At 45.1% G+C, this 15881-nt stretch overlaps 1 protein-coding gene across 1 annotated transcript in view; it reads right to left on the bottom strand.

Moving 5' to 3' along the window:
• Positions 1–65: 65 nt before the first annotated feature.
• Positions 66–15881, bottom strand: part of KCNH3 (potassium voltage-gated channel subfamily H member 3) — an 83259-nt gene continuing 67443 nt past the window's right edge. Inside the window, exons 8-15 of the mRNA XM_058170315.1 lie at positions 13703–13969; positions 11322–11521; positions 7507–7756; positions 6233–6447; positions 4200–4480; positions 3628–3731; positions 3446–3513; positions 66–1364 (exon numbers count right to left, since the gene is read on the bottom strand). Coding sequence (XP_058026298.1) covers positions 753–1364; positions 3446–3513; positions 3628–3731; positions 4200–4480; positions 6233–6447; positions 7507–7756; positions 11322–11521; positions 13703–13969 — 1997 coding nt within the window. The 3' untranslated portion in view covers positions 66–752. The remainder of the gene's footprint in view (positions 1365–3445; positions 3514–3627; positions 3732–4199; positions 4481–6232; positions 6448–7506; positions 7757–11321; positions 11522–13702; positions 13970–15881) is intronic.

The following is a 15881-nucleotide window of genomic DNA, read 5'->3' as shown; positions in this document are numbered from 1 at the left end:
GTTTATTGGAGAATCTCCTTTTCCGTATATTTTACAACTGACATTTTTTGTTTTTCATTTAACTGTTGGTAGTGGTTCTACATACCGTGATCTAGCATGGGAAAGGTCGCTCACAAGCCTCATAAGGACAACCTCTGAGCAACAGCCGTTCATAAATTAAACAGTCAGCGTTCAAAACATACTTTTTATTTTATAAAAAGGGTGCCCAGCATCACTCTTACACAGGGCTGGGCAAAGTCTTGGACCTGCCTTCCCATTCGAAAAATTACATGCTCAGGGAGAGTTTCCACTCCAAGTCCACTCACTATCCCTGCAGCAATGCCTAACAATCCATCTGCCTGAAGGAAGAGTATCGAAAATTGAATCATGTACAAATATGGGTACGTTTGCATATTTCAAGCTGTGACGCATGGATGTATTCCCCAAAAAACCACTCAGATGGCCCAGTAGAAACTCTTGCCAGTAGAAACTCTTACAGCAGCTTGCAGTTTTCTGCTTTTGCCGAGACAAAAGGGGCCTTAGTGTTCCAGGGTGCTTCGTGGCGTTTGCTGTCTTTTTTCTTCCGTCTCCATCGTGACAACTGCAACTCTCTCAACCTTGGAAGAGCTGATTGTAACCTTTCTGTGTGGTGTTCTCTGTCCCCTAACGTGGGAGAGCATCCGGTCCCATAAAACAAGGGCTAATCCTTGATATTCCCAGGACAGAAAAATCCCAGGGCCGGATTGTCGTGTAATCAGTTGTGCTCAGCACACTCAGATCCCCGTCCCTTCTTCCTCTATCCAGCAGGGCCCACTGGAGGTAGAACCATCATCCCCAGCACCAATCAGCACCATCTCAAGGCTGGAGGAATCACAGTCTTGAGTCCTAGAAGGTTTGGTTTCGGGAGAGCTTCTGTGGTATACTGGATCTGTGGCGGAGCAAGCTTGGGGCAGAGAACTCTCTCTTTGGCTCAGGTTTGGCAGTGGAGTGTTGTTCCCTTGGTCCTTGGGGCCATGACCAGAGGGTGAAAGCACTCCTGCCTCAGAATCCCTCGCTCGGTGTCCCAGGGTCCAAAACGTGCCAGGCCAAGGTGAGCTGTGCCCAGCTGGAGGGGCCCACATCCACTGAACTTTGCCACAGGCTCCATTAGGGCATGTTGCTGGCGGTGGACTATGGGAGCAGAAAGCTGGTGAAAGTCCTGTGTCAACCCGCAGGGGGCTCAGCAGAGGCGTCGTCGGAGCATCTGGATGGGGGAAAGGCCCACAGGCAGAAGGATCAACTCGCTGCTGGGCTGATGTCTGGGAGAGAAGGAAGAGCTGGACAGCCTGGCGCAGAGAGTACAGGCCTTCCCGCATTTGCTGAACTTGTCCGGAGAGCTCAGCCACCTGGAAAATGATGCAAAGGAAATGAGGTCATTGGCTTGGACTGGAGCCCTCCCTGCTTACAAAATCGCTTCGTAACTACTTTGCATTGCATAAAATCTTTCCTCGGGGGTGAGGTGACTTAATAGTTTTGGCAGTAGCTCAGTCGGTCTCTGGAAACATACAGGACCAGTTGGGAAGAAAAGGAGGAATGTGTATACTTTTTCTCACTCCCTGTTTTTTGGCCATTGAACGGTTTGATTTTGGACGGGGTGGGGTGGGGGGATTCTTTTTTTCCCCCCCCACCCAGAACGATATTGATAGCATGAACACACGCACTTGCAATGCTTTGAGCTATGATAAGGCAGAAGAGAAAATAAAAGCTGCCGTTCGCTCGGATGAGAGTCCTATTTAGGTTTCCCTAATTGGGGAAAGTATTGGAGGAGAGGTTAGGACTGCTGCCTCCGCAAAGAATGCTGGGTGAAAGCATCCCTTTCAGTCAGGCTTCAAAGGGGAGTGAAGCTGCCCTGGATGGTTTTGGCTGAGGATGCTTTTCTTGGAACCAAGCTGGGATTTGCAGGGGTTGGGAATGGGAAGCACTGTTTGGGCTTGATAATAGGCGGGCTGGGGGGGGGAGAAGAGCAGTTGAGTTCATAGGCATTCTGTGTTTATGTAGGACTCGGTCCTTTTCCAAATTGTTTTAACACCTACATGAAACTGTAGGTTGGTTTGGATTATCATAACAATTATACACCCCTCCCTCCCTCCTAGATGTGGGAGGTGGGTGGAAATTTAAACAGTTCAAAAGTAATTCCAAGCAAGACAGTTGCCTTTTGTTCAGAAGCCAGGAGGTTTGGTGGTCACCCTTAATCTGACTAGGGATGGAAAGCAGATCGGCAATCGACTCTGGAGATTCTCAGTTATCCAGATCATGGTTGCCCCAAAGGAGTTTTTTTTTTTCTTTCAAAAAGGCCACTGGATTCTCTTATGTTTTTCCTGGAAGATAGTTTTCAGTTTTTCCTCTTCAGTTCAGAACCGAAGAAGCTTCGTGGATGAGGAGCGAAACGTCTTCAAGGAAAAACAAAGGAAGTCCAGTGGCCTTTCGAAAAAACACCTTTCGGACAGATCTGCAATTTGTGGCTTCTGATACATGACTTTCTGCTGAAACTTTTGCTCAGCTTGGAGCTGTCTTTGAAGACTTCCCAGAAGCCAGGCATGTGGCAGAGGTGCATTGGTTGCCACGGATTTTCCAAGTATAAATAAAGTGCTGTGTTTGACCAATTAAACTCTGTAATAAGACTTGAGCCCATCTTTGTCTACAAGGCTGCCTTGTATCCAAGTACAACACGCCTACCCCACAATCAGCTCAGGGAGCGATGCCTGAAGACAAGGTGGGGGGGAGGGAGGGCTTGGAAGCAAGTTTTTTCCTAGGATGACCTTCTCATTCAGGAATACTCTACTCCAAAGGCCAGATCGCCTTCGTTCTTAGAAATTAGGAAAATAGCAAACAAGCCATTTTGTCAGTCTTGAGGGGAGGGTTTGGGATGCTCATTACATTCAAATATCTGGTTTTAGGTTTTCAAAGAGGATAAATACCTCTTTAGTTTTTATTTAAGCTAACTGGACTACGTGAAAATAGGTACGAGATAAATTATGTAAGTATGATTACTGACCCGGTCGGTTGCACCCGAAGAGCCTAGTACCTTTCCTTTGGTGCTCAAAAGGTAAATCACGAGTTTGTGTTTTCAGAAGATCATTTAAATCTACTATTCTCTGTAGAGAATATTTTCTAGACTATTGTTTTGGATTTCCAAGGGTAGCCTGCACATATATGCAGTCTGCTTCCCTGCTGAACAAAAAGCCAGGAAGCTCAAGGTAAACCTCTCTCTAAAGCAGGGTTGTCCAACCTGGGTAACTTTTAAGCATTGCCGGCTGGGGAATTCTGGAAGTTAAAAGTCCACAAGGCTGTCTTTACAAGCCTGCTATTTTTAAGCAGGCTGCTCATGACAGGCAGAGACATGTCCTTAACTTATTGGATGTCAAGCATGGTAAAGTAATGCTGTCAAAGGTACAAACTGATTCTTTTGAGTTAAGAAAAGCCTTACCGCTTGGCGCAGTTTCTCAATGGTGTCCGCACCAGATAACTCAGGAGGGATAGTGAGCAGGCCGCTATCTGGAAGACGAAAAAGGGGATCGAGCTGAGGAAGGCCACAAATTCAGCCTCCCAAGTGCTCTTGTTTCTTATCAACCCCTCTGGGACCCTTCCCCGCATGATGCAGAATATTACCTGTACCAGGTGAAGGGCTGCTGTAATCTGGTCCTGACGGGCCAAGGCGGAAATTGAAAATAGGTTTGTCTGAATTGGACCCATCCTCAATTCCATCTACAACTCTTTTAGAGAAGAAGGGGTAGAAAATCAGTAAGCATTTCAGGAAAGAGAGGCGCCTGGAGAAACATACGTACCTGTGCTTCAACATCTAAAAAAGATTAAAGTCATGGCAACTGGACCGAAGTTTGTGAATCTTGACATGTTTCATTACTCATCCCAGTCAAAAGACGAAATTTAGTTAGGCAGAGAAGCAGAGCGTCGTTGGAATATATTAAATCTTGCCACACCAAATGAAGAAGTTACTTGGATGAGTAATGAAATGTTTCAGATTAACAAACTTTGGTCCAGTTGCCATGATTTGAACCTTTTAAGGATACTTTTGGCCTGGGTGACTGAGTCTTCATTGAAGTACTGTGCTTCAACAGTAACCTCTGCCTGTCAACATGGGGAAAGGCATTTCGATGGGGCCTTGTAGTTGGGTCCCCATTCCCAAAGCTGGCCTGCACCTCCTTTCCATCCTGTGACCTTACCTGGGGCTGAGATCTGGGGGACCGCTGCAGGGCACGCTGTGCAGCCGCAATGCTGTGGGACGTGGGGATGTTTCAGAGGCCACGTGGCGTGGCATTCCTGACCGTGAGGGCAAGTGGCTGTGGCCCCCCGAGGACTTGGGGAGCAAGGGGCTGGCGGGCTCATCCTCTATCTGCGTAGGCAGGCAGGGCATTCTGCGGCATGGAGGAAATGAAATCTCTCCGTCCTTCACCACCGACAGCAAAGTAGCAGGTTCCCTGCTGCTTGGAGATGGTGACTCTGCCTGTGGTGGAAAGAGAACAGTGAAGGAACCCTTGCCTTTCACATTACAGCTGCCTTTGTCTCTAGAATCGGAAAAGGACTATCTAAATGTGTAAACTATATTCCTCCCATAGGATTCTCCCTCTCATTGGTAAATGAGTCTCATTGCCAGGTCCCTTTTCTCCCCTTCCCCAATCTTGGGGATTTTTTAAAAGAAATGATTGCTGTAAGACAGGAATCCTCAAACTTTTTAAACAGCTGGCCAATTCACAGTCCTTCAGACTGTTGGGGGTGCTGGACTGGCGTGACTAGGTGGTCATGCAATTGGGTAGGCGTGGCCAATTTAGCAGTCCATTAAACAATAGGCACAAATTAAACTTTAATTTGTTATGCTCCTGCGGGTAGAAAGGTGATTAGTGAAGGGATGTGACTGCCTTGGTGTGTGTGTGTGTGTGTGAGGGACTTCCGTTTGTGTGTGTGTGTGTGTGTGTGTGTGTGTCCCTCCCTCCCTCCCTCTTTGGAGGCTGGGAAGGCCAAACTCCCGAGGCCTGTGTATGTCCTGTTTTTGGCCTCTGAAAGGCGGGTGAGGGCTGGTGGTAGGTTGGGCGATATGGGCGGGGCAGCCTCATGGTCCCACAAGGGCTGGAATAATGGCTTCAGCAGGCCATATCCAGTAAAAGTTCAGAATCCACTTGATTTTTTTTTTCATCTAAGGGCTGGTTTGAATCTGGAATCGTTCGTATAGATATTAGGAATTAGCCGCCTCAGTGGGATGTCCTGTGCAAGCTATTCATGACTGTCAAAGGTTTCTGAACTAAGGAGGGATAAAATGCAAACTGATGCATTGAAGTAGCTGGAAAGGCATGGAAGCCCAGTTTTATCACCAATTTTCCCAAGTCCAGGTACGTGGGTTAAGATTTTGGATTGGTCAGTAGATTTATCCCAAATTTTCTTATTCACCTTGAGTGACTCTGGAGGATATACTGAAGACCTACCCAGCTGTATAGCTACTCCTTTCTTTCTAGTGGCAAGTTGGAAGCCCAAGAAAAGCATGCTACAGACAGCTATTCTCCTCTAGCTTCCCATGGCCTTTATGGGTTCTATGTTGGCTCTGTGCAGATATATTTAGAATAGCACTTAGACTTATATACCGCTTTACAGTGCTTTACAGCCCTCTTTAAGTGGCTTACAGAGTCAGCAAATGGTCCCCAACAATCTGGATCCTCATTTTACCCACTTCGGAAGGATGGAAGGCTGAGTCAACCTTGAGCCTGGTGAGAATTGAACTGCCAAATTGCAGGCAGCTGGCAGTCAGCAGAAGTATCCTGCGCCACCGTGGCTCATTGGTTACAGTCTTTTACATATTACAGTCTCTTACTAATTTCAAGTAAACCGACTCTTTTTTTTTTGATTTGTCTCTTTTTCTCCCAAACTGCATTTTGTAATTGGATTGGATATACAACATATAGTATCAGAGTGCCAAAATAGAGCCTAAAATGGAGACTTTGCTGATATCCTGGCTGTGACAAATGAAGCAATTCTATCTGTAATCTAGACCTACGTTTATAACATTTTACATTTTGCATTTTCATCTCTTTGTGTTTTTTTTTATTGAAATGTGATGTGGATGTGCCATACGATAAATAATAATTCGTAATTGGATTTACCTCCCTGGCACAATAACTGAATGAATCACTACTGTACCCGGAATGTGGCAATGGCAATTGTTATCCAATAATAACAAATATTTCTCTTATCACCCTGCTCCGCTCACCTGGAACACACTGCCTCCACCCAGGTTGTAGCTGAGTTCACAAGGAAGTTCACGGCGGAATTTGCTGGCAAATTCTGGGTAGTGCTCCAGGCTAGCCAGCAGGCCAGGCAAGCTCAGGCACTGCAGGTCGCAATAGGTGAGGCCCCGCACGTCTGCATTGGCCTGGACCCCCGGTTCCTTGGATGAGATGTGGCAACCAATCAAGTCTCCCTTCCCTGCAAGGGAAAGAGCTCAAGGTGAATCCTTATACCAAGTGGAACAAAATGGAAGCCCTTTCAGACTCTTGTTCTGAAAAGAGGCTCACTGAAAAACCCAAATGGACAGCAGCATCAAGATGAGCAGGATGGGATAGAAAAAGATAGTAGAGCAGAGCTCTTAGAAAGCATTCATTTAAAAAAAGCAGTAATAAAAGGCAAAAATATTTCAAGTCTTATAACATGGGGGGGGGGTGAAACAGCATGCCAAAATGAAAGTTCAGGCCTCTATTTCCATCTCTTTCTGGATATAGAAACCTTTTTCTCGGTGCTAATCTTCAGAATGTGAGCGTTTCTTCCCGAACGCCATCACTCTGCTAAACAAATAATTCCCTCAACACTGTCAAACTATTTACTAAGTCTGCACTACTATTAATCTTCTCATCGTTCCCATCACCCATCTCCTTCCACTTATGACTGCATGACTGTAACTTTGTTGCTTGTAGCCTTACGATTTATATTAATATTGATTGTTTCCTGATTGCTTATTTGTACCCTATGACTATCATTAAGTGTTGTACCTTAGAATTTTTGATGCTTTTCTTTTATGTACACTGAGAGCATCTGCACCAAGACAAATTCCTTGTGTGTACAGTCATACTTGGCCAATAAAGAATTCTATTCTATTCTATTCTATTCTATTCTATTCTATTCTATTCTATTCTATTCTATTCTATTCTATTCTATTCTATTCTATTCTATTTAGAACTTCTCCCATTATACCTGGATTCACACGCCATATGTCAAGTCTAGGTTAAATGGGCTTGGATAATCCCCAGTTTGCTGTGTCATGGGAATTGCCATTGTTTTAACTGCTATGAAAAACAGGCTGTAAGTTGGGATGTGGTTTATTACTCTGGTCATACCCAGATGTGAAGACAACGTGACTGTGTTGTGTTCACCAAGCTTGAGGCTGCAGGAGTTTTGCAAGTCCAGCCAAGTTTTTGAAACTTCCTAGTCTCCCAGGCTTACAACATGGGAAGGGGAAAGAGCAAGGACCGAAGGGGAAGCAGGCATTACCTAGGATGGCAAGCACGGTTCCATCTTTCAGCACCTCCATGGAGCCCGAGCAGATAAGATACAGAGCCTGGAGCGCATCTCCCTGCCGGATCAGGTATTCCCCCGGCGTGCAGAAAGACGTCCGGACACTGAGCGACAGGGAACGCCGGCAGCCTCGGCTTGCTCCCTCAAAGAGGGGCAGCTGGAGCAGTTCCTTGTGAAGGTGCAGGGCAATATCGGCACGCAGCTCATCCGGGAGGCTATGCAGCAACTGGTGAGAAGGAAGACACAGCAGCAGGGTTAGAAGGCCTCTCTTTCCTTGGGAGACCAGGGAGGCTGCCTTTGTCCAGGGTTGGTATAAGGACTCCTGGAGGTTGGAGTAGAAAACCTCCAAAGTCCCTTCTCCAACCCTATGATTCTGTGAGGTTTCTCAATGCTGGGAAAAAAAGAAGAATTGATTGGAAATAAGGTTGAAGGAGCTGCCCTCAAGATAACTAGCAAAGGGGCTTCTCAAACAGGATAGTCATCTTCCATAATTTCTAATGCCCTCCAATTTACACAACCACTCTTGATTCCAAAACTTCATAGTCTCTAGGACTTGACTCCAAAAAAAGGCTTTATCGGCTGATGGTAATGTTTTAAAAGGCTACTAGATATTTTTGGTGAATTCAAGCCTCGGTGGCGAGAGCTGGAATAGGCTATATCAAACTCCCTTGTCATGTTAGGGTCTGTCATTGTCTCCAAAAGGTAAAATAAATTTCTAGAAATATTTCTGAGCTTTGTGGAGGAAAAGTGAAATACTGATGTAAAACGAAGTTGCTGTTTCATTCCACCTTGAACAGATAGAAGGATGTAAATGTTTTAGCTGGCACCTAGAACAAGCGTAGAATTGGCTTTGGGCAGCAAATCCAGCACCCAAAGGAATGTCAATTCTGTTATCAGTAGAATTTGGCTTCTAATTTTTATTACAACAAGAACAAGTTCTCATTTTATTTTCCTTCTTTTAATTCTCTTTATAACTCTGATCTAACCCTTCACCCTAAATTTTAATTTTTATCAAACATTTTCTATCTCTCCCTTTTCTACTCCCTTTATGTTAAACCCCTTTATTCCCATTTAATATTTATACTCTTTTATATCTTCTGCTTATCAAACATCAAAATCAATCATATATTTGCAATTCAGTGACAATTCATGCAATATTAATCATAATCAAATAGAAGAAAAAACCCCAATTTTTCTTCATGATGTCATTTCTAAAACTTTTAGTAAAAGCCATAATAACCTTTATCAATATTTAAGTCATTTAATATATTGCCAACTCTTTTTTATACTTTCAATTTCATTAGTACTTCAACCAATATATATTTCAATCTTTTTTTATTTTCCTCCTTTTTCTATTCCTTTTATTTTTCCTTTGAAAATATATCAATGAACGCATGTAAGATGCGTTGGGAAAGAGCTAAACTTTGTATGAATATGAAACCTGGCTGATATTCTGTTCAGAAAAAATGCATTGTATGTGGTGGTTTGTGTTAAAAAAATAAAAAACTTTACCAAAAGAAAAAAGAAAAGAACAAGTCTCATCACCTAGAGGGGAGGCTGAAAAAATGTCCATTGGTCAGGTCAGCTTATCCATTATCCAGTCCAGCAGAAACACTATAGAAACATATGGGCCAAAATTTCAGAGGGAAGCATTTCAATCATTTTCCCAGCTGTTTCTATACAATATTTTTATTTTTCCACCATTTACTGTTTAGTGATCACGTATCCCTGAGATGGCTAGACAGACAGCCTTGCTTACCTGAGGTTAAGCCAGGTTTTGCTCTTTGTGGGTCCTCCCCACCCCAAGCCCCAGTTCTGATGGGCTGATTCCATTCATGAAAATACAGATAGTCTGTGACTTATAACCACAATTGAGACCAGCATTTCTGCTGCTAAGTGACTTGCACCCGATTTTGTGAGCTTTTTTTCGCCAGGTCATTAAGTAAACCATTGCAGTTGTTAAGTGAATCATTGTTAAACAAATACAGCTCCCCCCCTGGTTTTGCTTGTGGGAAGTCGTCTGGGACAGTTGCAAATCGCGATTCTGGGATGCTGCAAACTTTGTAAATACAAGGAACATGTGACCAAGGTCATTAAGTGCAAAGATTGGTTGTAAGTCACCTTTTTTCCTGTGTTGTAATTTTGAACTGTCGCTAAATGAACAGGTGTTAAATGGAGGACTACCTATATAACAACAGAGTGAGAACAGGGACCAGAAGGTTGCAGTTAAGGCAACTGTGTACAGGCCAAGACCAATTTCAGTGCGATGGGAGAGGAGCACCCACCTTTGTTAGCAGTCTGTACTATTTATACTCTGCTTTCCTGTTCTGCTTCCTTTCTCCAGGTAGTCTCTTTCAATTCCACAACTAAGACAATGTGGCTCATTTGTCAACCTCCTGATTGTTCCCTTTGCTCTTCCTCCAAGAACTTCAAGGTAATTTCCCAGCCATTGACCAGATATTGACCTTCACAATAATTCTGGGAAGGCTGCTTAAGGGCAAGATGGGTATGGAGGAAGAAATTGGCCTAGAGCTCTCCTGTGATTTGCATAGCACCTAATCAATAGGTGCTATGACAGAATGGCTGAAACTCACCCTTTTTATTTGGAAGGCATGGTGCACACATCACATAAATTTTCTCTGCTCTGGGCATGCCCCAAATCAGGGGTCGGCAACCTTAAACACTCAAAGAGCCACAACGGTCCTTACCGGAAGCCTCCCATTCAATTCCCGTAGCTCCCATATAACACCGCTCCTGCGCAGACTGCACTGGCTACCTGTGGCCTTTCGAGTGCACTTTAAGGTTTTGGTCACTACCTTTAAAGCGCTCCATGGCTTAGGGCCTGGGTACTTACGGGACCGCCTGCTGTTACCGCATGCCTCCCACCGACCCGTACGCTCTCACAGAGAGGGACTTCTCAGGGTGCCATCCGCCAAGCAATGTCGGCTGGCGGCCCCCAGGGGAAGGTCCTTCTCTGTGGGGGCTCCCACACTCTGGAACAAGCTTCCCCCGGGTTTACGCCAAATACCTGACCTTCGGACCTTCCGCCGCGAACTGAAGACACATCTTTTCATTCGCGCGGGGCTGGCTTAAATTTTATTGATTTTAAATTATCTATTATTAATTTTAATGGGGATGGGTATTTTAGTATAGGTCAATTCGACGGTTTTAATTTTCGGCCATCTTTTGAATATGTATTTTAATTGTTATTTTAATTTTGTATATTATTGTTTTAATCTGGCTGTACACCGCCCTGAGTCCTTCGGGAGAAGGGCGGTATAAAAATCTAAATAATAAATAAATAAATAAAATAAATTCTGGAGCCAACCAGAAGTCCAGTTCCCGCATCATAGAGTCTCCTCCTAGCACGGCATCCTTTTTCCTCTACCTATCCTAACTGAAAGCCCTATCAATTGTGGAGCTGACTGGTGACAGGGAGCCGCAGCAGAGGGATGAAAGAGCCACATGCGGCTCCAGAGTCGTGGGTTGCTGACCTCTACCCCAAATGCATTGGGCTGCAACTCTGGTCACACATACCAGCATACCTATCAGCTGTGCTTAGCTAGGAATGATGGGAATTGTAATCCAATGCATCAAGCAGGCCATCTAGTTCCTTCCCAGCTGCTCTCTCAGAAGAGTCAGGCGGTCCTGGGTAGAATCCTCTACCTCAGGGGTCTTCAACCATGGCAACTTTAAGACCTGTGGACTTCAATTCCCAGAATTCCTCAGCCCTGCTCTACCTTGTCCACTTTTTCTGCCTAGATCTTGCCCTCATCAGGGTTGGATCTCACCTCCCGCGTATCAATCCCATTGCTGGCACTCCAGGTGGCTTGGAAGTATTCCAGCATGCGCTGCTTCAACGGCGGAGGGATCCGATGGATACGGATGTAGTCGCGCAGATCACGTGTACGGCTGTGATAGAGGAAACGCCGAGCATACATGCGTTGAATGATGGCTGTTACGTTGCCGAAGACAACAGCGTGCATCAGTGCTGGGGATGGAGGAGAAAGAGAACAGACCAAGGCTATTCTGGCTGAGATGGCCAAGGAGAAGGTGAGCAGCAGAAGCACCACCTGGTTTTGTGAGGCCAGTAATGCAGGGGTGAAATCCAGCAGGTTCTGACAGGTTCTGGAGCACCGGTAGTGGAAATTTAAGTAGTTCGGAGAACCAGCAAATACCACCTCTGGCTGAACCCAGAGTGGGGTGGGAATGAAGATTTTGCAATATCCTTCCACCAGGAGTGGGGTGGGAATGGAGATTTTGCACTATCCTTCCCCTGCCATGCCCACCAAGCAGTGGTGGGATTCAGCCAGTTCGCACCACTTCGGGAGAACCGGTTGTTAACTTTCTGCGCAGTTTGGTGAACTGGTTGTTGGAAGAAATCATTAGGGCAGAGAACTGGTTGTTAAATTATTTGAATCCCACCGCTACCACCAAGCCACACCATACCCACCAAGCCCACAGAACTGATAGTAAAACCAATCAAATTCCACCACTGCAGTATTGCCAATGATCACTTCGATAGGAGGAACAGGACAAACTTCATGAGCAAATAAAAAAGAATGAAGGAAGCGTTGGGATTAAAAGTTTTGGACATAAACTTTTATCTAGATAGGAGAACAATGGAGCAATAACTGAGCTAGAACAGAACGGCCTGTAATGCAGATTCAAGAGGCAGGTTAAGTTTTGGGATATTCAATTTATATGGATGGTTTTAAGCATGCTTATATATATATAAAAAAGCCAAGGGAGAAATCCTCTGACCTGGCCTGCTCCTTAGGATGATAGTTTTCTATCTGGCAAGGTGGGTTTTTTTGGTAGAAGAGAGTATTTCAAATAGGTTCTTCTTCATCTACATGACACAGGACAGATAGTCCTTAACTTACAGTCATAATCAGGACCAGAATTTCCATTGCTAAGCCCAATTTTATAACCCCGCCCCCTTTTTTTTGGTGCAAATTACTGCTGTAGTTAAGTGACTCATGTTCTCGGTAAGTAAATCCAGCTTCCCTCATTAACTTTGCTTGTCAGAAGCTAGCTGGAAACATCGCAAATGGTGATTACACAACTCCAGGACGCTGCAGCTGTCATAATTACAAGCCAGTTACCAACAGCACCAAATTTGATTGTTGTGACCATGAGTATGTTGCTACGGTCGTGAATGCAAGGACTGGTCATCAGCTATTTTTTTCCACTCCTGTTGTAACTTTGAACGGTTGCTAAATGAATAGTTGTAAGTCGAGGATTACCCCTCGTCCAATTCATAACTTTTATTATCTCATTCAATGGACATGTTTCTGCATGTCCTGGCACCTAAGATGAAATTGCTTATTTGAGTGGTCAGTTCATTATTTATTATGTTTCTGCCTCTTTCTCGAAAAAAGCAACATCCTCAAAAAAGCCTGGTCTCTAACATACAGACTCTTGCCCCATAACTGTAGTTGTGGCTGTAATCCAACTATCCTGCAATTAAACCACAAACTAATCTTTCCCAATCTTGCTATCTCTAGCTGCCTTGGACCTATAAACATGGCAGCCAAGAATCTGGGGAGCTGAGAATCTGGGGAACATCCAGAGCATATCCAGGTGGAAGAAGCAGCACTAAAACTGAATCAGGAGAAGAATTCCAGGTGGTACTTTCATTGCAACCAATGAATGAGCAGGGAAGCAGGCCTCTCCTTACGTTGATAAGTCTTCTTCTTTTTCCCCTTTCAGTAAACCTTGCTGGAGGTTAGCCCCAGAGCATATGAACGAGAGGAATTTGGTGTGCCCATCCCCTCCCGCCCCACCCCCACCCCAGCCTCTTCTTTCATCTTGGTTTCCTTAGTCTAGCCGTTACAAGTTAGGTCTAAATTTAAAAAGGCAGCTTTCATTTCCCACCACTAATGTGTTCCACAATCTGAGAAGAACTGAGATCGGCCATCTGGTTTTCTTTTCTTACCATTGGAAGGAGGCTAAGGACATAAGAACTACCTTGCTGGTTGTTGGCGATGTACCAAAATAAAACTCACAATAAAAGAAGGTGCTTGGCCCGTTGTCATGAGAACTAGATCGCCCAAGAACCTGAGTTAGAAGCTGAGAGGAGGAGGAGGAGGAGGGGGAGGAAAGATGCTGGGGAGATCTTGCGGGTTCTCCTTCTTGACATCCCACCCAGGGGCAGAGACCAACTCACCCCCCACCAGCATGGTGCAAATGGAGAAAATCTTCTCTGAGTCGGTGTTTGCTGATACGTTGCCAAAGCCCACACTGGTCAGGCTGCTGAGGGCAAAGTATAGGGAGGTAATATAGGCACTGCGCAAGGAGGGTCCCCCTAAGAGTTCCCAAGTTGTGCCATTCAGGGAGGAAGTAGTCTGGTTGGCAGGTTCCTCTTCACCACTGCTGTTCCTCTGAGCCAGGTAATAGGGAGTCTCCAGACGTCGAGCCAGCTCCTGCAGCCAACCTGCAAGGATGGGGAAGAAGAAATCAAAGCTAGAAGAAAACCCTCCTTCTCCTGAATACTATTCCTTCACCCTTATAGATGGGGTTTCTTTCCCAAAAGCATGCCAATTGCAGACACAGCCTGCTCTGGTCCAGTGTCCTGCAGAAGAACCTAAATAGTAGGCCAGGAGATAGAAGTTCCAACACTGGTCCATCAGACAGCTTTGGACAACCAGGGCAGGCAGGCAATTGCCTTCCTCTGCTGCTTGTCTAAAGTATCTGATCCGTCGTGTTCTATGAGGTTTCATTTGAATCTCTTTTAACACTACTGTAGTAAAAAAAAGGGGGGGATACACAACTTATTAGCCTGCCAGGCATTGTTGAACCATAATTCCTGGCATCTTTCCCACTGGTCATACTGCCCGGGATGGATGGGACTCAGAGCCCAACAACTTTTAGATCAGGGGTGTCAAACTTGATTTCATTGATGGCTGCATCAGGGTTATGTTTGACCTCAGGTGTGTGTGTGTGTGTGGCCAGGGTGGGCATGGATAGCTCGATGTCACCTGTGTGTGGGGCCCTGTGGGGGCCAAGTGCTCTGCCAGTGAAAACAGGCTCCTGACCTCTGTTTCCGGTTGCGACGGTTTCCTGCAACCTTCTGCCAGCGAAAACAAAGCCCACAGGCCTTGTGTTTGATAACCCTATTTTAGATGATCACAGTTTTTCTGGCTGGCTTTAATGATAGTTTCTGTGGATGTGTCATATCCTTCTACAAATATAATATCTTTCACCATACACTGAGGGCACACATTCGCTAAGTTCATGGTCGCCCACCCTTCTACAGATCAGTGGTGTTCAAATTTCCCCCCCCCAATTATGGAACCTCTTGGTTCACAAAAAATAATTAATTAGTTCTTGGAAGCCCTGATCAAGTGGTGAAGCTCTTGTTGGTAGAAAAATAGCTGGATCTGACTGAACTATTTTTATTTTTAATCTTCACCTCTCACAGAACACACCGGGTCCTTACAAGACCCCGGGGTTCCATGGGACACAGTTTAAAAAATCCTGGCCAGGGCTGTACACATCATAAGCTTTCTTCATGCAAACTAGTCCCACCTGGAATCCATGCTTAAGCAAGGTGGCACTATTTGTCCCCTGTCACAGCACGTTTAAGCCAGTCATACCCACTGGCATCTAAATGAATGTTCACGCAGGGATGTCAAATTCACATTGTCACTTGACCTATCGGGACTTTTTTCCCCTTCAATAAACTGGGCGGGGGCGTGGCCAGCACATGACGCCTCTGGCCCGCGGGCCGCAAGTTTGACAGCCGTGAGATAGCGCTTTTGCTAAAGCTTCTCTCTTGCAACCATTTATTAGATCTCTCAGAGATCTAGCCAAGTGCAATGTTGAAAATAAATATAGTCAGCACAATCTTCCACTTAGACCAGTGATGGCCAACACATGCGTCAAGGGTGACACGCCATGACATTTTGGGTGACACACCAATGTTCACCCATACCTAACAACAATTATTCTTGAAAGCACATCCCATTCTCACATAATTTTTGGAGGCTGTGGAGGATGCAGAGGCTACGGGAGAAGGCTGTGCTCTTGTATGCGCTCCACAGCCTCCAAAAATTGTGTGAGAATGGAGCTTGCTTTCACGTGGTTTTCAGAGGCTGTGGAAGAGTGTACTCGGAAGCTGCTTCATGAAGGAAACACTACAGAAACACTACACTACTAACCAGAGCTTATAAAACATTTGCTAGACCAATTCTTGAATACAGCTTGCCTGTCTGGAACCCATACCACATTTCAGACATCAATACAATTGAACGTGTCCAGAAATATTTTACAAGAAGAGTTCTCCACTCCTCTGAATACAACAAAATACCTTATGCCACCAGACTTGAAATCTTGGGTTTAGAAAA

Source organism: Ahaetulla prasina, chromosome 2, assembly GCF_028640845.1.
Source record: "Ahaetulla prasina isolate Xishuangbanna chromosome 2, ASM2864084v1, whole genome shotgun sequence".
Lineage (NCBI taxonomy): Eukaryota > Metazoa > Chordata > Lepidosauria > Squamata > Colubridae > Ahaetulla > Ahaetulla prasina.
The sequence above is the reverse complement of the archived record's forward strand: the minus strand, read 5'-3'. Positions and strand labels throughout refer to the sequence as shown.